At 40.0% G+C, this 23430-nt stretch overlaps 1 protein-coding gene and 1 long non-coding RNA gene across 2 annotated transcripts in view; both read left to right on the top strand.

Moving 5' to 3' along the window:
• The window catches only part of LOC113614830 (uncharacterized), a 105019-nt gene extending 90789 nt beyond the window's left edge, over window positions 1-14230 (top strand). Inside the window, exon 4 of the long non-coding RNA XR_003430742.1 lies at window positions 12555-14230. This is a non-coding gene — a long non-coding RNA (uncharacterized LOC113614830). The remainder of the gene's footprint in view (window positions 1-12554) is intronic.
• Window positions 14231-15543: 1313 nt separating this feature from the next.
• The window catches only part of SPPL2A (signal peptide peptidase like 2A), a 52300-nt gene continuing 44413 nt past the window's right edge, over window positions 15544-23430 (top strand). Inside the window, exon 1 of the mRNA XM_027096687.1 lies at window positions 15544-15745. Coding sequence (XP_026952488.1) covers window positions 15680-15745 — 66 coding nt within the window. The 5' untranslated portion in view covers window positions 15544-15679. The remainder of the gene's footprint in view (window positions 15746-23430) is intronic.

Genomic DNA, 23430 nt, shown 5'->3' with positions numbered 1-23430 from the left:
CTCCTGACAAACCTTCAACACACCTCTTTTTCCAGAGAACATGGAGACTTGAGAGTACTGCAGACATGTTTTGAATCTAGCTTCACAATGGTCCCAGTTCTCTAACTAACAAGTATAAAATACCATTGAAACAGCAGGATATGTAGGAGGCTGTGTTTCAAGAATGATGTTTGAAAAGAAACATATTTTCCTTTTGAAAATGTGCATATTCGATTTCTGTATTCATCAAAACTGAGGAGAAATTACAAAATAACCAGATCATGTCCTGTTTCTATGAAAGTTTACTAGGTCTTAAAATGATGAGTGTGTATCACTGGATTAATTACTTATTAGATTGTAATAAATAAATGTATCCAGCCAAACCTGTGCCCACTCTACACTAAGCACCGGAGATAGAATACACAGAGAATAAGGCAGCCTCTCTCCGCAGTCTCCTGGGGACATATTCGAGTAAACTGGCAATGCAGGAGGATAACCTAATTAGTCAATTAGAGGGAGGTGGTTGTTTTCTAGAGGAAAAGGCATCCAAACTGAGACCCAACGGAGGAGTGGGTGTTATCCAGGTTAAGGCATAGGCGGTGGCAAACACGTATTCCAGGAAGAAAGAACCGAAGTTCAAAGGCCAGGAAATGAGCAAGAGATGGATTCTACAACAGAAAGTTCAGTATAACTGGAACTTTCAATGAGACCAGGGAAATAACAAGGCCTGAGGCTGGAGGAATGAGTTCAGGCCAGGTCACCAGGACCTTGTAAAATCAAGTTTTTCATTGTTTAAGATATGTGTTTTTCCTTTTTGTATTAACCAAATGTAGAGAACTACCCAAATACTCATGAGCAAAGAATGGATAAAAAATTGTAGTACATTTATAAAATGGAATACTATATAGCAGTGCAAATGACTGAACTACAACCATATGCAACAATGTGGATGAATTTCACAATGTTGAGAGAAAAGCAAAACACAAAAGAGTAAAAATTGTATGATTTTGATTATTTGAAGTTTAAGAAGAGACAAAACTAAATATGGGGTGATAGAAATCAGAAAGCAGTTCCAACAGGTACATGAAAAGGTGTACAACATCACTAATCATCAGGGAAATGCAAATCAAAACCACAGTGAAGTATCACCTCACACTTGTTAGCATGATTATTACCAAAAAACCGCAAAAGATCACAACTGTTGGCAAGGATGTGGAAAAAAGGGAACCCTTGTGCACTGCTGGTGGGAATATAAATTCATAGAGCCATTATGGAAAATAGTATGGAGGGTCATCAAAAAATTAAAAATTGAACTACCATATGACCTAGCAATCCCACTTACGGGTATATATCTGAAGGAAATGAAATCAGGATCTTGAAGAGATATCTGTACTCCTAAGTCCATTGCAGCACTATTCACAATTGCCAAGACATGGAAACAACCTAAGTGTCCATCAACAGATGAATGAATAGGGACTTCCCTGGTGGTCCAGTAGTTAAGAATCCGCCTTTCAATGCAGGGGATGCAGGTTCAATCCCTGGTCGGGGAACTAAGATCCCACATGCCTCGGGGCAACTAAGCCCATGCTAGCAGTGTGCTCTGTAGCCCGCGTGCCAGAGCTAGAGAGCCTGAGCCCCCCAACTACTAAGCCCACGCTCTGGAGCCCACTCACCACAACTAGATAAGCCTGCGTGCCACAGTGAAGACCCAGCGCAGCCAAAAAAAAGAAAAACATGAATGAATAAAGAAAATATGGCATATATATACAATGGAATATGATACAATACCATAAAAAAAGAAGGAAATCCTGCCATTTGTGATAACATGAATTTTGAGGGCATTATGTTAAGTGAAATAAGTCAGGCAGAGAAAGACAAATACTGTATGATTTAACTTATATGTAGAATCTAAAAGAGTTGAATTCATAGAAACAGTAGATTGATGGTTGCCAGAGGCTGGAGGGTGGCAGAAACGTGGAGATGTTGTTCAAAAGATTCAAACTTCCAGTCATAAAATGAATTCGTTCTGGGGATTTAATATTCAGCCTAGTAATTATAGTTAACAATACTGTATTGTATACTTGAAAGTTGCTAAGAGAGAAGATCTTAAATGTTCTCACCACCAAAACAACAAACAAACAAACAAAAAACCCCAAGGTAACTATGTAAGGAAACGTATGTGTTAATTAAACTTATTGTGGTAATTATTTCACAATATACAGAAATACCAAGCCGTCATATTGTACACCTTAAAGGTAAACAATGCTGTACGTCTGTCAATTATATCTCAATAACACTGGGGAAATAAAGAAGTCAGAAAGCAGTTACTCTTGGGAGCGAATACTAGCTAGAAGGAAATACAACAGGGATTTCTCAGGAGTTATGTTCAGTTTCTTGATTAGGTGCTGGATACACAGATGTGTAGAAATGCGGTGAACCCTTACAATATGTGTGCTTTCCTGTCTGTGTATTGTACTTGAAGAAAAAGTTAATTTAAAGGTATAGAGAGCTCTTTCATCTTCATAAATTGTAAAATACTTCTCTCACTCTTTCCTATTTCCTGTGCTCCACACTTTTGTTATTGAATTTTAAACTCCTGGCCTTAAGTCTGTATCTCGTGACAGTGGGTCACCACTCTAATTATACTTTCATTTAAATTGATGTTCTCATCTCAGCTGATCCAAGTGGCTGGAAATGACCAGCTGCAGTTGCTGACTGGGTTGCACACTAATCCCTAGACTGGGCTGTCAATATCACATGGCCCTATCATCGGGATCTCTGGCATGTACACCTGACACAGAATGGCAGGTGTAGGTTAATGAAAAACAAGGAAAGGCGGGGGAAAAGCTCAATACTGTCAAGGCTTGTTAATTAGAAAATATAATTATATACTTTGCATTTTCAGCAAATAACTCATGGAGGTCAGCCTACACATTGGGATGAATGTAATAATCTTCCTACTAAATCAGACAGTTGATAAAACATTGACTTAAAATGTTAATTTATTTTTGTGAGTTTGTGTCATCCTTTATCTTGCAGTGGGGAGGGTACTGGTTTATGACCCAGAATATCCCTTATTCATCTTGCACATAATAGAGGCTGAATACAGTTTTGTTGTTGAATTGCACTATTAGCCAAAAAGTCCTGAGTCCGTTTTCTTCTGAGCAGGTAATAGTTCATAGAATCACAGCAAAATAGAGCCAGAAAAGTCATGTGGAAAGTACTCTGTTGTATAATGTATGGCACCTTTGAGGCTTGAAAGCATCCTTGTGTATCAAAGAGCATCTAGTTGCATTTACTTGCTGAGGGTGATAAGTTATTAATCTGGAGGCTCCTATAAATAAGCTTCTTTGGTTTTAAAAGCCCAGAGTAGTCTCAACATGTCAATAGACAATACTGTAATGCCCAAGCAAGAATACCGCATCGATTCATTCATTCATTCATCTGGAGCCAGAGGGGGATTTTAGCAACATGTGAGTCAATCTGCTCTGCCTGGGAAGCTTGGGAACGAGCTAGGCTTTGTCTTTCCCAGAAACATCTAAAATCAACCACTGCTCCTCACACTGATTTATACAGACAATAGCACCTCTTGTTATGCCTCAACAGCAAGAACAATATAACTCTAGTTTACAAAACAATAGGTTATCACTTTCAGAAAGTTTACTTTAAAAAATTCATTCATACAAATATGTACAAAAGTATATATACACATATGGGTATTCTATAATCTTTAAGATTATCTTATGTATGTATCAGGTTATCTTTTCATTTTTAGTGTGGAAATATGTCCTGGAAGGAAAAAAATCAAAGCTATTATTAGGGACTCACTTGGTAAATTTAAATTGTTCAGAAAGTTACAAAACTTTAAAAAAATTTCTGGGATTTAATAAGTCTTAATTGTCAAAATGATTCATCTTAATATTGAATATGCAACTTAACTTTCTTCCTCCTTGTTACCAGTCAGTGAGGAGACTCAGATTTTCCAGGCAAATCAAAATTCAAAGAACTGATTTTGTTTGAAAAATTAGATCTGGCTATTCCTCAAAAGACTAGATTTCTTTAAGCTTGAGATGATGCTTTAGTTGAATCCAAAAATATTCAAAACCAGAATACAGGCTTCTTAATTATTGACAAATTTTACTAATTTAGGAAACATTTATTGAGCACCTACAATGATATACATAGGAATCCAACTGGCAGATTCCCGGTGCTTCCTACTCTGCTATCTTTCCAGAATCCTCTCTGATTGGGTTTCAATTCCTGCTCTATAACTTGCTGGGAGATTTCATATGCATAATTTGATATCTAAATTTCCTAATCTGCAAAATGGGAGCAATAATTTATCTCATAAAATTGCTTCAAATTAATTAAATTAGATAATGTATACAAAGCATCTAACCCAGAAGTAAATAGGAGCTTTAAAATGATAATAAAGTAGTTTATAAGACATTATTATTAAACTTTGCATTGCTTTGCCTTCAAGAAGTTCCCTTGCTAAGAGCTTACAAAGATTTCCCAAGAGAAGGTGACCAGAGCCTGCATTTTGGTCCTGTCACCTTGGGTCACCTGCTCCCCCACAACTGTGAGTTTCATGAATTTTTTCTCAGAGTATTTCCGTCCATTGCATATTTCTCTTCTCCATGCCCTGAGATTCAAGTTAATATGTAAATTCACCTCTCAGTAGGAAGTGTCTACTATGTTTCACTTACTGACAAAATTCCAACTGGGAGGCAGCTCCGTCAAGAACAGTATATATGTTGCACAGGTAAACAGAAGATCTGGTGATAAAACCACAGCTGTCAGCTTGCGTCTCTGCTCCTAGTCACCTCCTATGACCCAGGAAGCATTCAAATCACATGTTCTGCTCAAGGATAAATACCTCAGAAACAGGTATTAGAGGAGGAAAGTGTTTAACCAAAGCCACGTAGTTGCTACAGGAGAACAATACCAGGAAACTAAGCAGCTTTTTAATCTGCAGACAGGATAATTACTGAGGCTGAGGTGGCAACATTGATTATTCCTATCAAAAGAGTTATAAGCACAAAAATAAACTCAAAATGGGTTAAAGACTTAAACATAAGACCTGAAACTATAAAACTCTTAGAAGAAAAAATAGGGGAAAAACTTCAGGACTTCAGGCTTGGTAATGATTTCATAGATAATGACACCAAAAGCACAGGCAACAAAAACAAACAAGTGGGACTACATCAAACTAAAAAATTTCTGCACAGCAAAGGAAACAAACAACAAGATGAAAAGCAACCTATGGAATGGGAGAAAATATTTGCTAACTATGTATCTGATAAAGGGTTAATCTCCAAAATGTATAAAGAACTTCTAAAACTCTATATAGTTAAAAAGCTAATTTAAAAATGGGCAAAGGACTTGAACAGACATTTCTCCAAAGAAGACATACAAATGGCCGAGTATATGAAAAGATGCTCAACATCATTAATCATCAGGGAGATACAAGATAAAACCACATTGATGTATCACTTTATATCTGTTAGGATGGCCATTATTAAAAAACCCCAAAAGATAACAAGTGTGGAGACACTAGAAGAGTTGCACACTGTTAGTGAGAATGTAAAATGATGAAGCCACTATGAAAAACACTACAGAGATTCTTGAAAAAGAATTAAAATTAGGACTACTATGTGTACCAGCAATCCCACTTTTGGGTATATTTCCAAAAGAATTGAAATCAGGATCTCGCAGAGATACCTGCATTCCCACGTTCATTGCAGCACTATTCACAATAGCCAAGACATGGAAGTAACTCAGATGTCCTTCAATGAATGAATGGATTTTAAAATGTGATACACACACACATACACATTTAGATAGATAGGTAGATAGATAGATAAAATAGATACACAGTGGAATATTATTTAGCCTTTAAAAGGAAGGAAATCCTGCCATTTGCAAAAACATGGATGAACCTAGAGGACATTATTTATTTATTTTTAAAATTTATTTATTTATTTATTTATGGCTGTGTTGGGTTTTCGTTTCTGTGCGAGGGCTTTCTCTAGTTGTGGCAAGCGGGGGCCACTCTTCATCGCCGTGTGCGGGCCTCTCACTATCGCGGCTTCTCTTGTTGCGGAGCACAGGCTCCAGACGTGCAGGCTCAGTAATTGTGGCTCACGGGCCCAGTTGCTCCACAGCATGTGGGATCTTCCCAGACCAGGGCTTGAACCCGTGTCCCCTGCACTGGCAGGCAGATTCTCAACCACTGCGCCACCAGGGAAGCCCTAGAGGACATTATATTAAGTGAAATAAGTCAGACTCAGAAAGACAAATGCTGCATGATTTCACTTATATGTGAATTCAATTAGTCAAACTCATAGAAGCAGAAAATAGAATGGTGGTTGCCAGGGACTGGGGGAAGGGGGAAATGGGGTGAAGTTGGTCAAAGGGTACAAAGTTTCAATTATGCAGGATGAATAAATTCTTGAGATTTAACATACAGCATGGTAATGACAGTTAACAACACTGTATTGAATACTTGAAATTTGCTAAAAGGGTAGATCTTAAATGAAGTTTTTTCATCACACACACACACACACAAATGGTAACTATGTGGAAGTGATAGATATATTAATTAGCTTGTTGTAGTGATCATTTCACAATGTACATGTATCAAACCACTAAGTTGTACACCTTAAACATACACAATGCTTGTATGTCAATTACACCTCAAAAGAGCTGTTTAAGAAAAAATAAGATTGGGCTTCCTGGTAGCACAGTGGTTAAGAATCCACCTGCCAAGGCAGGCGACACAGGTTCGAGCCCTGGCCCGGGAAGATCCCACGTGCCCCAGAGTAACTAAGCCCGTGCGCCACAACTACCGAGCCTGCGCTCTAGAGCCCGCGAGCCACAACTACTGAAGCCCATGTGCCACAACTACTGAAGCCCGTACGCCTAGAACCCATGCTCCGCAACAAGAGAAGCCACCTCAGTGAGAAGCCTGTGCACCTCAATGAAGAGTAGCCCACGCTCACCACAACTAGAGAAAGCCCACACGCAGCAATGAAGACCCAATGCAGCCAAAAATAAAATAAAATAATAAAAAAGATTGTCTCCTATAAGTTGCGCTCAGAGATAGATACCAACACATGTATCCAACCCCAACAACACAAACGCTAAATGAAAACTCGTGGGATACTTTTTCCCACTCTTAGAGAAGAAGGAAGGAATGAGATCTGGCCTATAGCCTCCTCTATTGGAAACGCCTAGAAAGTCTGAGTTTACTAGTAATAATGAGTTGATTTCTCTCTACCAGTAATTCCCAGCTCTGGCTGCACAGTAGAATCACCTAGGGAGCTTTTAAAATATCGACGACTGGCCCTACCCCAGACCGAATAAATCAGAATTTCTTGGGGATGAGGTTTGGGCATAGAATCTTTTTTGGTATCGTTTATTAGTGTGTGTGTGTGTGTGTGTGTGTGTGTGTGTGTGTGTGTGTGTATGTGTGTGTGTGTTTACAGCTTTATTGAGGTATATATGGCTACAGTAAACTGTACATATTGAAAGTGTGACAAGTTTTGATGTAAATATACATTTGTGAATCCGTCACCACAATCAAAATAACAAATATTTCTATCATCTTCCAAAATTTCTTTATGTACTCTCATATCCCATCCCTCCATCCATACCCTCCCCAGGGAACGATGAATCTGCTTTTGGTGACTATTTGTAAGATTATATTTTTCAAATATTTTCTTCATTTTTTCAATTGCGTTTTTTGTCTTCTAATTATTGAGATATGAGAGTTTCTTATATATCCTGGATACAAGTCTTTGTTGGATATGTTTTGCAAATATTTGCTCCCAGTCTGTGGCTAGCCTTTACTTCTCTTAACATTATCTTTCAAAGAAAAGAAAATTTTCATTTTGATGAAGTCCAGTTTATCAATTTTTATTCTTTTATAGCTTCTGGTTTTTGTGTTTTATTTAAGAAATCTTTGCCTAACAAAAGGTAGCAGAGAAAAAGGAGAAAAAGATTTTCTCCTATGTTTTCTCTTTGAAATTTTTTGGTTTTAGCCTTTGCATTTAGGTCTGTGATCTATTTCAAGTTAAATTTAGAATATGTTATGAGGTAAGAACTGAGTTTCATTTTGGGGGAAGTTTTGTTTTGGGAGGCATGACCAAATAACCCAGTTATTTATTGAAAAGATTATCCTTACCCCATTGAATTGCCTTAGCATCTTTATCAATAATCAATTGGCTATATATGTGTAGGTCTAATTACAGACTCTCTATGCTCTTTCATTGATCTATATGTATATATGTGTGTGTGTATGTGTGTATCTATCTATCTATCTATATATATATATACACACACATATATATATATCCACTACCCCACTCGATTACTGTCGAGCTTTAAAAAGTCTTGAAATCATGTATTTAAGTCCTCAACTTGGTTCTTTTTTTTTCCTCAAAATTATTTTGGCTACTCTAGCTCTTCTATATTTCCATATAAATTTGTAATTGGCATCCTAGTTTCAAAAACAACAACAAAAATCTGGCTGTGATTTTGATTGGAATTGCATTATTTCTAAAGATCAATTTAGAAAGAACTGACTTTTTAAAAAATAAATTTATTTATTTATTTTTGGCTGTGTTGGGTCTTCATTGCTGCACACGGACTTTCTCTAGTTGCGGCAAGTGGGGTCTACTCTTTGTGTTACCCGGGCTTCTCATTGCAGTGGCTTCTCTTGTTGTGGAACACAGGCTCTAGGCGCGCGGGCTTCAGTAGTTGTGGCTCGCAGGTTTAGTTACTCCACAGCATGTGGTATCCTCCAGGACCAGAGCTCGAACCCGTGTCCCCTGCATTGGCAGGCAGATTCTTAACCACTGCGCCACCAGGGAAGTCCCAGAACTGACATCCTAACAGTATTTTGACTTTCCCAATCCATGAGCATAGTGTATCTCCCTATTTATTTAGGTCCCCCTTTAACACTTCACAGTAATTTTTTTTAACATCTTTATTGGAGTATAATTGCTTTACAATGGTGTGTTAGTTTCTGCTTTATAACAAAGTGAATCAGCTATACATATACATATATCCCCATATCTCCTCCCTCTTGCATTTGCCTCCCACCCTCCCTATCCCACCCCTTTAGGTGGTCACAAAGCACCGAGCTGATCTCCCTGTACTATGCGGCTGCTTCCCACTAGCTATCTATTTTACATTTGGAAGTATATATAAGTCCATGTCGCTCTCTCACTTTGTCCCAGCTTACCCTTCTCCCTCCCCATGTCCTCAAGTCCATTCTCTACATCTATGTCTGTATTCCTGTCCTGCCCCTAGGTTCTTCATAACCTTTTTTTTTTTTTTTAGATTCCATATATATGTGTTAGCATACGGTATTTGTTTTTCTCTTTCTGACTTACTTAACTCTGTATGACAGACTCTAGGTCCATCCACCTCACTACAAATAACTCAATTTCATTTCTTTTTATGGCTGAGTAATATTCCCTTGTATATATGTGCCACATCTTCTTTATCCATTCATCTGTTGATGGATACTTAGGTTGCTTCCATGTCCTAGCTATTGTAAACAGAGCTCAATGAACATAGGAAAAAATCTGTAAAAATACAAACACATGGAGGCTAAACAATACACTACTTAATAATCAAGAGATCACAGTAATGTTTTGTAGTTTTTGATGTTTCAGTCTTGCACATCTTTGCCAAATTTATCCCTAAGTATTTGATATTATTTGATGTTATAGTAAATGGTATTTTCAATTTCCAAATGTTTGTTTCTAGTGTAGAGAAATACAGTTGATTCTTTTATTATTAACCTTGTAGTGTGGAGATGGTGAGGTACATTGATTAATTTACAAATGTTGAATAATCTTGCATGTTTTGGATGAATCTTAATTAGAACTGATATATCATTTTTTTATTTCGCTGGATTCAAAATATGAATTGGGAAGTATTACCCCCTCTTCAAGTTTTTGAAAATGTTTGTGTAGAATTGATACTATTTCTTCCTCAAATGTTTGGTAAAATTCACTCTTGAAGCCGCATGAGCCTAGAGTTTTCTCTGTGAGCCTAGAGTTTTTCTTGTTTTTGATGACAAATTAATTTTTTTTTTTTTTTTGCTGCACCATGCAGCTTATGGGAGTTTAGTTCCCTGACCAGGGATAGAACCCAGGCCCTCAGCAGTGAAAGCATGGAGTCCTAACCACTGGAACGCCAGGGAATTCCCCAAGTTCAAATTTTTAAATAGATAATCTATCACTAATATCTATTTCTTTTTAAGTAGTTTGTCTTTCAAGGACTTTCTCCATTTCACTTAGGTTGTCCAATTTATTGGCATAAAGTTGTTCATAATACTTACATGTTATCCTTTTAATGTCTTTAGGATGTTTAGTAATTTTTTTTTATTGTTCCTGATATTAGTAATTTGGATCTTCTCTTTTTCCTCTAATCAGTTTGACTAGAGTTTTCCCAACACTTATCAATTTTCTCAAAAAGCCAGTCTTCAGCTTCACCAATTCTATTGTTTTTTGTTTGTTTTCTATTTTGTTGATTTCTTCTCAGATATTTTAATTTCCTTTCTTCTGCTCACCTTTGGATTTAATTTGCTCTTCTTTTCTAGTTTCTTAAGATAGAAGCTTAGGTCATTGATTTTATTTATAAATAAATTTATTTATTTTTTAAACTTATTTATTTTTGGCTGTGTTGGGTCTTCATTGCTGCACGCAGGCTTTCTCTAGTTGTGGCGAGTGGGGGCTACTCTTTGTCATGGTGCGCGGGCTTCTCACTGCGGTGGCTTGTCTTGCTGCAGAGCACGGGCTCTAGGTGCGTGGGCTTCAGTAGTTGTGGCACATGGGCTCAGTAGTTGTGGCTCGGGGGCCCTAGAGCACAGGCTCAGTAGTTGTGGCACATGGGCTTAGTTGCTCTGCAGCATGTGGGATCTTCCCCAACCAGGGCTCAAACCCACGTCCCCTGAATTGGCAGATGAGTTCTTAACCACTGCGCCACCAGGGAAGTCCCGGTCATTGATTTTAAATGTTTATACCTTTCTATTGTAAGTGCTACAAATTTCTTTTAAGCACCCCACAACTTTTGACATGTCATGTTTGCATTTTCCTTCAATTCAAAATATTTTAATTCCTGTGACTTCTTTGGTTCATGGGTAATTTAGAAAAGTGTGTTGGGTTTCTAATTATTTGAAGATCTTCAAGGTATCCTTCTGTTATTAATTTCTAATTGAATTATGTTGTGGGCAAAGAACATACTTGGTATGATTTGGAAACTTTAAATTTATTGAGACTTGTTTTATGGCCAAATGGTTTATTTTGGTCAAGGTCCCACGTACACTTGAAAATCATGTGTATCATGCATAAGTTGGGTGGCGTGTTCTATAAATGCCAATTAGGTCAAATTGGTTGATAATGTTGATCAAGTCTTCTGTATTTACTGATTTTCTGCCTACTCATTCTTTCAATTATTGAAAGAGAAGAGTTGAAATCTTTAACTGTAATTGTGGATTTGTCTGTTTTTCCTTTCAGTTTGATTAGTGTTGGAGCAAATGGTTTGCTTTTTATTTTAACTTTGCATCTGATTCTAATATGCAGGCAGAATTAAGGAATGTTGCTCTGAAACTAATAGTTCTCAAACTTTAGCACGCATCAGAATTGCTTAGGGGGCTTATTAAAACACAAATTGCTTTTGCTTCTGATTCTATAGTCAGAAGAACCAGAGTTTCTGATTCTATAGGTCTGGAGGAATTTGCAGTGCTCACAGTTCCCAGGTGGTGTCAATACTGCTGGTCCACAAGGCCACATTTTAAAAATCACTGATTAAGCCACTTTCTCAACCTCGGTTGCATATTAGAATCACCTGAGGAGCCTTAAAAATTATGATACACAGGCTACATCCAGACCAATTAAATTTAGGATCTGCATGGGGAAAGGGGAGTAGTGGGACCCAGGCATCAGTATCCTTTAAGCTCTCCTATGTGACTCTAATAAATAATCAAGACTAAGAATCACTGCTCTATACTAAAGTAATGATCTAGATTGCCCAAGAAAGTCTTTAGGGCTCATTACCAACACTTCATCAATGTCCTCTGAGTAAAAAACACTGTGGAAGTACCAGCAAACAACAGGTTTACTTACTGTTAGTGTACTAAGGTAGGAGACTGAGTTTTAGCTCCTCCTCTGCTGCTGTCATCTAACACATTTGTAAAATGAAGCCAATAGTTCTTGACCATTTCTTAGACTATAGAAAGGTTCTGACAACCAATAACATTCTATCTTTTATCATTGGGGAAAAAATTCCATTAACTAAATATATTTAGAAATTAAAACAATCTTTAATGATAGTTATTTTCCATAATTGGGTTTTTATACATAGCTTATTTAGAGAAGAAAAATATCGACTAAAAATTATGCAGGTAAATTTTATCCTACCTAATACTTCCAGGGAAATTCTTGTGTAATAGAGGTATACTCCAAATATCCTTTAACAGCCATTCCAACAGTAAAGTCATGAAATAAGAATCTTTTCAATATTCCATTAACCCTCCCATTTTCCTTCATCATGCACAGGGACTTTGACCAAGAAGAAAAATTCTGGCAGAAGAATTATGACAAACAGTGCTGACACTGGACTACAGCAATAACACAGCCTTCTGTTTTTCCTCTCCTCTCCCTCTTTTTCTTTGTTAAAAAATTTTCAGAGTAATTATACCCAAATTACAAGTCATGTAATTTTTACAATACTCATCTGAGACAGGCAGAACAGGTATTACTCTCCATATTTTTCAGCTGAGAAAACTAAAGCAGGCAAAGAGAGACTGCACAAGGAACTAGCCTATAACACAGGTTCTTTGACTGCAGGTACAAAATTTTCTCCGACTGAGGGGAAGAAAAAATGGGCATAACTCTAGACAGGAAAACCAGAGATCTTCAGCTTCATGAGCCACCTTGGAGATTCACTAGGCGAAGGACCATTATGGACAGAAGGGAATATTTAGAGATGAAGTCATCTAATCACAGTCATTTTACAAAAGGGAAATCTGGCTTGCCCTAGGCAGCTAGAAAATGTGAAAAGAGTCTCGGACTGACAGGCAGGAGACCTGAGTTCTGGTCTCATTGTGCCACTAAGTTTCAGACCAACCCACTTAGCCATCAACCTACAGACATTTGCAATTGGATGTCCCACAAACATTTCAAACTCAAGTCCAAAATTCTTTCCTCTTCCTCACCCATCCCCCACCTCCTCCATCTCCTGGGATGATCATCTCAATAAAGGGCCCAGGGCAGGATCCTGGGAATCATCCCTCTCCTTCATCTCTCATGTACCCTCAGTTATACCAAATTCTGCTACGAATTTTCAGATCCACCACCTCCTCCTCCTTTCCATTTCTTCTGCCACTGTCTCAGTTCAGGCCCTCACTATCCCTGCCTGGGTTAGGTTACTACTGTTGTCCAATAGGTCTCCTGGCTTCTACTCTTGCCCTGTTTCAATCCATCTGCCACCACTCCTGCCATCACAGAGGGCTTTCTAAAACAAAAATTGTCTGTCACTGTGCTTTCCATCACCAACTAGACGAAGCCTAAAGTTCCAAGCAGGATACCCCTATCTATTTGTGATTTGGCCTCTGCCTTCTTCTCTCACTTCATCTATCATCACTCATAACTTCAGCCAAGCCCAAGTTTTGCAGTTCCTCCAATGTCACCTTTGGCTTTGACACTAATGGTTCATTCTTCCTGGAAGTCTCCCCCTTCTCCTACCCATTGCCTGGCTAAAATTAACTCAGCCTTCTAGAATCAGCTTAGGTTGAAATTTTTCCTGGCACCCCTTTAAAATGTCCCTTTGATACTCCCATAGCATCTTGTGCAAACAAAAGGGTCACTACTCACCCTGAACTGTTTGCTCACACATCTATGTCCTTCACTAAACCATGAGCTGTGGGATGGCAGGGACAGCATTCTATTCAGTGTTTGGTATTGAATATTCATCCAACAAATATTTGAGGACCAAATTTAAGCCAAATGTTGTAATGGATACACAGTGACCAAAGCAAAGATACACCTTTCTATCAAGTGGGAATCTACATCATAAATAAACGATGAGATAAATAAGTAAGAGTGAAAAGTGCTGTGCAGAGAATTAAATCATGTGATATGAAAGTGACTGGGTGGCTACTTTAGATTGGGTATGTCAGTAAGTTCCCTCGGGACTTCCCTGGTGGCGCAGTGGTTGAGAATCCGCCTGCAAATGCAGGGGCCACGGGTTCAAGCCCTGGTCTGGGAAGATCCCACATGCTGTGGGGCAACTAAGCTTGTGTGCCACAACTACTGGGCCTGCGCTCTAGAGCCCGTGAGCCACAACTACTGAGTCTATGTGCCACAACTACTGAAGCCCGCGCACCTAGAGCCCGAGTTCTGCAACAAGAGAAGCCACCGCAATGAGAAGCCCACGCACCACAACAAAGAGTAACCCCTGCTCACTGCAACTAGAGAAAGCCCACACGCAGCAACGAAGACCCAATGCAGCCCAAAATTAATTAATTAATTAACTTAAAAAGTAAATAAATAAGTTCCCTCTGAGGAAGTGACATTTAAGCTGATAAGTGAATGCCAGCGTGCCACGTATTCAGAGAGAGGAGCGTTCCAGCAGGGAGGACTACCAGTACAAAGGCCGGAAGAACCGAAGGCGGCCCATGTGGCTTGAAACGAGCGTGGGAAAACAGTGAAGATGGGGTCAGAGAAGCAGGCACGGACCATGTTATATAAACTTTGTCCTCCAGAGTAGAGTGTTCCGTTTTTTTTTTAAAAAATAAATTTATTTATTTATGGCTGTGTTGGGTTTTTGTTGCAGTGGCAGGCTTCTCATTGCGGTGGCTTCTCTTGTTGCAGAGCACGGGCTCTAGGCGCGTGGGCTTCAGTAGCTCCATGGCTTGTGGGATCTTCTGGGACCAGGGCTCGAACCCCTGTCCCCTGCATTGGCAGGTGGATTCTTAACCACTGGGACACCAGGGAAGTCCCGGAGTAGAGCTTTGATTTTATTCTAAGTGTGGTTGGGAGTGACATGATCTGATTTACATTTTCAAAAAGATCTCTCCAGGACAGCTGTGTGGATAATGGGCTGTGGGGAGTGGAAACGGAAACCAGTTTGGAGGAGAGAAGCAACGGTGGTCTGGGGGTGGTCACTGCGGTTTAGGAGAAGGTGGGCGTTTGGGGGACATACATGTGAGAGAGCCTAGGACGGCTGATGAGCAGGTGAATTAAGACTCAGAGCATGTAGGTTTTTGGCTCGAGCACCTGGGTAGTTGGTGGGGAACTGAACAGGCGCTCCGCCGCTTCTAGGAAGAAGGAGGGCTTGAAAAAGTCCCTTCGCCTGCCCGGACCGGGGAACAGTTCAGGTCACGCAGCTGTAAAGAGACACGCCCAGACCCGCTGCCGGTGCTCGCCAGCGCCGGGAGCCTGAGAGAGCCCGGCGGGCGGCGCGCGCTGACCCAGCCTCCACTTGCCCCGTGGGGATTTCCGCGGCCTCCGGGCGGGGCCGGAAGAGGAAGTCTGCGCTGCAGTGGCGGCTCCAGCAGCCGCGGCGGCCCCAACCCAACCCCGCTGCCCGCCCCTGTCGGGCCCAGCCACCGAAGCAGCGCCGCGAGGGGACCCCGGAACCCGCCCCGCCTCGCGCCGCCGGGCGCTCACCAGGCAGTCTGATGGGGCTGCAGCAACCGCTGACCCCCGCCGCCGCCGCCCTGCTGTGGGGCTTCCTGCTCCCTCTGGTAAGGGGGACGGGCGGGCGCTCGGGCCTCCCCGGGGCGGGGCCGGGCCCCCCACCTTCCGCCGCCGCTGCTGCTGCTGCCGCCTCACCCCCACTGGCTCCCTGCCGGCCTGCCCTCTCCCGCGCCTACGCGGCCTGCTCTGGGTTTTTGCTTTCATACCCATCCCTGTCCCACTACTCCCTTTTGGTCCAGCCCCCATTCCCGTCCTTTGAAGTCCCGGTACCTACCCCCGAGAAAGCTACCTGCCGAGCCCCTAATACGACTCGGACTTTGGTGCTTCTCCTCTGTAGTTTCACTGTTCCAGGCGTTTTGAATTGACCTCTGAATTTTATTGTCCAGTCTTTCTTACCGCTGCTTAACCCGCACTACCCCCAACCCCGAAAGAAGGAAAAAACGTATACGCGATCCCTGGATGTTTAGCGGTTCAAGGACTGCGCTTTAGTTTAATTGCTCTCATACAGATTTTTTTCTTTCTCTAGTTTCTGTTTCGCCTTAGGGCTCATTTGATTCCATTTTGGGGCTTTCTGGTAACAGTAATAATTTAAAATAATTTCTTAAAGAACACACCAAAGTGTAATTCTTTTAGTGGGTTTTAGTGGGTTTCAATTCTCTGCCTAGTTTAAAGGGGAGGAGAGCCGGTTAAGTAACAGTAACAAATATGTGTACACAAGTTTGTTTTCGTAATTAGAGAAAAGTAATAATGTCTTAAAATTCAACACCAAGCAGAAGGTTCAGTGAATGGGTGGTAAGGACGCCAGTGTTCAGTTTTTGTTTCTTGTAAATTTCACTTAGGGAGTTTCAGGTTGGAAACTTTTATGAGCTTTATACAGAATTGGTATGGTGTATGCCTGTCTAGTTCTTTCCATTAGAATGTGTAACTTCTCTGAAAGAGTATATTTTGCTTACTCTCCAGTTTAAATGATTACTACCAGTGAATATATTCAATATGAAAGTGTTTTTAACATTTATTGAGAAACCAAACTCAAAGCCTGAAGTGGTTAAGTGCCTTCCTTGTATTCATAACTTTGCTAGGCAGCATTAGGAAGAATGTATGTAAAAATTGCTTGAGGTGGGTCGGGGGGAGGAGTAGGATATAAAGAGAATAGCAACGTGGCAGTGTTGGTCTGAATCTTTGAGGTGTTGTTTACCTTGTAATCAGACGTGTCCAGAAGATAATTCAGGTAGTATGTAAATACACATAAAACTATAACCTAGGTATGAAATTTTTTGAGTGTTTTTGCACTCATTTTCATTTGAACTTCTTAAGCTAATTGTAAGAATATATACATGTGTGTATAAATTCCCACCTGTCCTTTCTCAACACAAATTAATAATTAACCTAATAATACATCAATTGCTCAAAAACTCTTATTGAAATTCTTAATAAAAGCTCTGAAGCCTCTCACTAGAAAAATGGAAGCAAAATTTTCATGTAATTTCAAGTGCTTCACAAGTCTAAAGTTTGTCCGTGTTCTAAATTGTAGCTAGTCTGTCTCTCCCATATTCTAGATTTTATTCTTTTTATATTGCACATATATATTTTGTCATATTTCACCATGTTAATCTTGAGTTCTATATTCCCCGGTTGCGGGGTTGTTGTGAGGACTCAGTAGCATTCTTTCACTCCACAAATATTTAGTGTGGTATCTCTTATATGCCAGGAGCTGTGCTGGTAACTGTGAATACACTGACAAGATGTTTCGAAATTGGGAAGATCTTTTTCAGTGCTAACTAGTATTATTGATTTTCTATTTCTTAGTGATTCCATAGTGGATTTTTTTCTTCTACACTCTTTCTTCCTTTAAATTCATGAAAGGATCTCTTTCTCATTCCTTTCCTTTTCTGAGGAACTCAAATAAATCTGGTATCCTTTTTCTCAGCAGGAGCTCTCTCTTTCCTTCTGTTTACTAGATACCTAGTTCCTTTCCTCCACTATTTTAAGTTTTTTGTTATTTTAACCATTTTCTCCCTGAAGCCCTTGTTTACTCCTCTTCCCTACTCTTACAGCCCTAGGTGGCCTCTCTGAGTTCATTTGAATGAATGATGCCAGCTTAATCATTTCATTTCTTCTTTCTGGTCTCTGGAAGCTGGCCCTACTGAGCCTCTTTCCCCTTGGTCATGTTAGAAAAGGGTCATCATGGGCTTCCCTGGTGGCGCAGTGGTTAAGAATCCACCTGCCAATGTAGGGGACAAGGATTCGAGCCCTGGCCTGGGAAGATCCCACATGCCGCGGAGCAACTAAGCCTGTGCACCACAACTACTGAGCCTGCACTCTAGAGCCCGTGAGCCACAACTACTGAGCCCGCGTGCTGCAACTACTGAAGCCTGCGCACCTAGAGCCCATGCTCCACAACAAGAGAAACCACTGCAATGAGAAGCCCTCACACCTCATCGAAGAGTAGCCCCCCCTCACCGCAACTAGAGAAAGCCCATGTGCATCAACGAAGACCCAACGCAGCCAAAAATTAAAAGAAAAAATAAGGGTCATCATCCTCATGTAGAAGCAGCATTTAATCTCCAGAAAGAGTCACATCCTTGTAGAAGAGGCAGAGTATTTAGCATTGGAAAGCCCCTTCAACATCATGTAGCCTACCCTACTCTGTTTGTCCTCATCACATCAGAGTGACCTTACCGTGTATCTTGAACACAAACTACAGCACATCTGGCTGTTTTAATGACTTCTAAACCCATTAAACATTTAAGTCTAGACATGAAAAGAGTGCCTGGCGGGTAATTAATTCTCTCTTGGCTTTGACATATTTCCATATCACACTTGTCCTTCCCTAGTCCAACTCCCACCGCTAGCCCCAACTGTTAGACCTTTATTTTAGTGTTATTCGGACCCAGTCACAGGGTTCTGTTTCAAAGACAATGAGTGAAATTTAGCCTGGATCTGTTTTCTAAAATTGCTTCAGAGTTCTCTGAAGAATCCTGAGTCTTTCTCATAATGTTTTTATAAAAGTTGTATTCATGTTTTCATTACTTCAAAGAATTTGAAGTGTCATATAGCCACATCTTGAGCTTATGAAAATGAAGTGGTAATCAGAATCCCCAACAGGAAAATCTCTTACTGAAATCTGCATTCCTTTGGTATACTACACCAACTCAAAGAGTCTTCTTTAATTCCTTCTCTTCTGTCCTCCTGCCTCAACCTCCTGCAGAAACTAGTAGTGTTCTGCTACCCAACCTATCAGAGACATGCTGAGCTACTGTACTATGGACTGAATCATGTCCTCCCAAAATCCATATCTTGAAGCACTAACCCCCAGTATTGATGGTATTTGGAGATGGGGCCTTTGGGAGATATTGATAATTAGGTTTAGATGAGGTCAGAGAGTAGGTCCCTTGTGATGGGATTGGTGCCCTTATGAGAAAAGACACCAGAGAGCTTGCTCTCCCTGCCCCCTCCCCCTCTCCCTATCGTATTTTTTTATGGCAGCCCAAGCTGACTAAGATTTTGGTACCAGGAGTGGGGTTCTGTGGTAACAAATACCTAAACATGTGGAAGCAGCTTTGTAACTGGGTAATGGGTAGAGGCTAGAAATATGAACATTAAAGGTGATTCTGGTGAGAACGCAGATGGAAATGCGGAACAGTTTATTGGAAACTAGAGGAAAGGCAATTCTTGTCATAAAATGGTAAAGAACTTGGCTGAACTATGTTCTAGTGTTGTGTGGAAGGAAGAATTGTAAGCAGTGAAATATATTTAGCTGAGGAGATTTCTAAGCAAAGCATTGGAGGAGCAGCTTGGTTCTTTCTAACTGCTTTTAGTGAAATGCAAAGGGGAGAGAGGAATTGAAGAAGGAATTGTTAAGCAAAAAGGAACCAGAATTTGAAGATTTGGAAAATTCTCAGCCTATCCATGTTGCAAAAAAAAAAAAAAAAAAAAAGAGAGAAAGTTTGTTCTGGAAAGAACACTAAGAGTGTGGCTGAACAATCACTTGATAAGTAGCTTATGGGATTCTATGAGCAAAAACACTGCCACTTTTAACTCCGGGGGAAGGAGACAGGATGAAATGAAGAAAGGCTGTTGGACCTTTTGGATCTGACAGGATGGGATGATAGAGCTATTAGGCTGTGAACGTGCATTATTCTTCAAGAAGAGGGATAAATGACCCCCAAAGGTGATTCAGAGATCATCAGGGCCACAACTTCAGTTTCAACAAGCCTTTTGGCCTCTACCAGGAGCCTTGGGGGTGGTATCCCACAGAACCAAAGGCTACCCCACAGAGCCATGGGGGTGACACTTCCTCCCCAGTGGGCCTGGAAAGTGGGACATAGAGCCAAAAAGGATACTTCTTGAGCCTTAAGATCTATGTCTTACTAGGTTTTTGACTTCCTTGGGTCCCCTCATCCCTTTCTTCCTTCTGATTTCTTCTTTTGGAATGGGAATGTCTATCCTATACCTGTCCCACCATTATATTTTGGAAGCACATAACTTGTCTGGTTTTACAGGTTCACAGCTGGAGAGGAATCTTACCTCATGAAGAATCTTGCATCTCACCCATATCAGATTTAGACGACATTTAGATGAGCTTTTGGACTTTTTAGAGTTGATGCTGGAATGAATTAAGACTTTTAGGGCTGTGGGATGGAATGAATATAAATATTTTGCATGTGAGAAGGATATGAATTTTGGGAGCCAGGGGAGAAATGCTGTGAACTGAATTGTGTGCCTCTGAATTCTCATGTTGAAGCCCTAACTCCCAGTGTGATGGTATTTGGAGATTGACTGGACCTTTGAGGATAATTAGGTTTAGATGAGGTTATCAGGGTGGGGCCCTTACAATGGGATTATTGCCTTGCTCTCTCTCCCTCTGCCCCCCACAACCATGTGAGGACACAGTGAAAAGGTGGCTCTCTACAAGCCAGGAAGAGAGCCCTTACTAGAACTGGACCATGCTGGCACCTTGAAACTTCTAGGCTCCAGGCTGTGAAAAATAAATTTCTGTTGTTTAAACCACCTAGTCTGAGGTACATGTCTAAGCCCAAGCTTAGACATGCTGGTTATGTCACATTCCTCCTTTAACTGTCAGATTCTTCACAATCAGAGCTGTCTCTGTGGATTCTGCATCCCATTGTCCAATTTTTAAGTCACTAATTGCTGTGTTATCTCCTTCTCAAAATACAACACCTAAACATACATCTCCTTAGAATCTCAAAATGATCCTGAGAGAAGTTTCAGGAAGATTACAATTTGTCCTAGACCAGATAGAAAGTCATGAAAAAGAGGACTAGAACCCAGAGTTTCTAAGACATTTGTTTATACATTTCCACTAAGTGGTTTTTTTTTTTTTTGATCAAAAATAGATCACAAGACTGATTGGAAAAATTTGTGAATTTATTTTCATGAAAAAAGGTTTAAAGATAGAAGTCATGTTTATTATATATTTAATATTTGTCTTTGTTAAAAATTTACCTGAAATTGGTTCTGTTTACAGAAATCTAGACCATAAAGTCTCCAGGTATGGATTCTTACCCCAAGATACTAAATTTTTTTTCAAAAATTTCATTGCCTTTAGGCCAGAATTTGCCAAATGTTACCACGTCCTGTGGTCTTAAATCAACTCTTATTTACCTGCCTGGCCTTTTACGCATTTGAGTTTATGAATTCTAGTGTAAATCGTAAATTCTATAATAGTTAAGTAATAAGATTACTTAAGGAAACCCAGGGAGAAGGCTGGATCTAGGTAACGTAGAATATAGGCCCCATGAAGGAGAAGCTACCTGACTCATTCTCTGCTGTCTCCCTTAGCACCTCATAGTTTGCAGAGTACTGAATGAAGAATGGTTACCTTGTCTCTTCCCTCCACCCTAGTACATCTTAGCCTGTTACATGCCCCAGATTCTCCAAGTGTAAGGAATGATCCTGGGGATCTACTTTCCTCATGTCCCACAGACTCCTCTGATTCTCTATAAATCCCTGTTTGGTGCCCTAGCTCCCACTGAGCCACTAATTAAGTAATCAAGATTTCACTTCATCTCTGAGGGTCTGAGTCTAGTCAGTTTCAGTGCATGGTTTCCATAAACCTTGAATATTGGAAGTAGGAGTAGAAAGAACATAGATTGTCTTGATTATCTAACTTATTAGTGAGGAAAGAGGCATAGAAAATATAATAGTGAATAGTGAATCTGGAAGTTATTTAGACCTGGCTTTGGAACATGTGTCATTCAGACATATAACCCCAATTCTGCCTTTCTTGTAGAGGCTGCTTTCAACTCTTAATGTATTGCTATTGACTTAAAACTCAATCTGTGTAAGGAGAAAGATATTTGTAAAGAAAAGGATACCTCCTACATTGCTATGAAATAAGGGTAATGGGTAGATGACTATTACTCTTTGGCATCTAGCACTCAGTGATTACATTTTAACTTTTTACCTTCTGGTTTAGAAATAATTTTTTTTAAAATTGCTAGTTCTCATTTTAAATAAATTCTGTTTATTAGCAAAACTTGCCCCAAACCCCTAGCCCTCATATTTGGTATCTAAAGATAGAGGAGTAGTTTAATTTGTAGATTTTATGAAGAAAGATTGTAAGGGGGGTTCATTGGAGAGAGAGTTCATCATATTCACACATTGTCCCTTGAAACCAAAGGATTAAGTATATCTAATGGATAACAATATGAATAATGTGAACCATGTTTAATTGACTGTGGAGGTGGGTGGGGAAGCTGGGACCCAGTGATACAAATGCTGAAGAGTTTTGAGTGAACTTATGGGTGAAATGGGGGAACTGCTGGCCAATACATGAACGTTGGCTATACCAGCATACTGCAGGTACAGTGCGACTTTCACCTCTTAAGAAAATTCCTAGGAGAACCCGAGTAATGTCTGGAAATCTGATGAGTTTCACTGCTATTCATGATGAAGTCTATAACCATGTACTCTGCAGACCAACATCAGAGCATCACTTGGAAGCTTGTTAGAAATGTATAATCATGGGCTCCTCCTAAGACCTGCTGGATCAGAATCTGATTTTAACAGAACATTAAATTCAAGAAGCACTGATTTATAATAAAGGGTAAGAAATTGTTGCCCAGATTACTCACCATAATCTCTAAGAAAAAAGAAGAGCCATGCTTGACTAATCTTTTAAGGCTTTTAAAGGGAATTAAATATATACGTAGGTAAAAGTTAGCATTGTATTAGTCAGAGCTCCATCATGATGAGGTGAAAATGGGCCAAGATACAGAGTCCTGGCAGACCCAAAGTATGGCGTGGATTCAGGGTAGGGGGTAGTATATTAGATAAATTTTTAGCTAAAGAATTTTTATTTTCAAAAGGAATGTGTGAAGACTTAAATTTGGAAAGTAGATCCAGTGCTGGTAGATACCTTTTGAAGGAGAAAGAAGAGTAGAAGGCAAACTAAACCTGTGAAACAAAGTCACAGCAGAATTGAACTGTGCTATTAGCTTGGACAGGAGTAGAAAGGCCTGTTTCCTAGGTTAATATTGGGCTGGTGAGTCAGCATCAGGAGGCCGTTTGAACAGAGGCCAGGAATACAAATGCCCATGCTTGGGACTACCAAGAGACTGGAGTATAAAGCATAGATATAGCCTCAAGAGACAGGGACGTGAAGGTCAGTGCAAGACTGACTCAGTGAAAGTACACTGATGAAATAAAGCTCTTTATATATGTCCTATTGTTTAAGCTCTGATTGGTTTGGGAAAATGAGGAAATAGGA

This window comes from Aethalodelphis obliquidens, unplaced genomic scaffold (assembly GCF_003676395.1).
Source record: "Aethalodelphis obliquidens isolate GAN/ISIS:26980383/991018 unplaced genomic scaffold, ASM367639v1 scaffold105, whole genome shotgun sequence".
In the NCBI taxonomy this organism is placed as follows: domain Eukaryota; kingdom Metazoa; phylum Chordata; class Mammalia; order Artiodactyla; family Delphinidae; genus Aethalodelphis; species Aethalodelphis obliquidens.
Note: the sequence above shows the minus strand (reverse complement) of the source record. Positions and strands in the feature narration are given on the sequence as shown.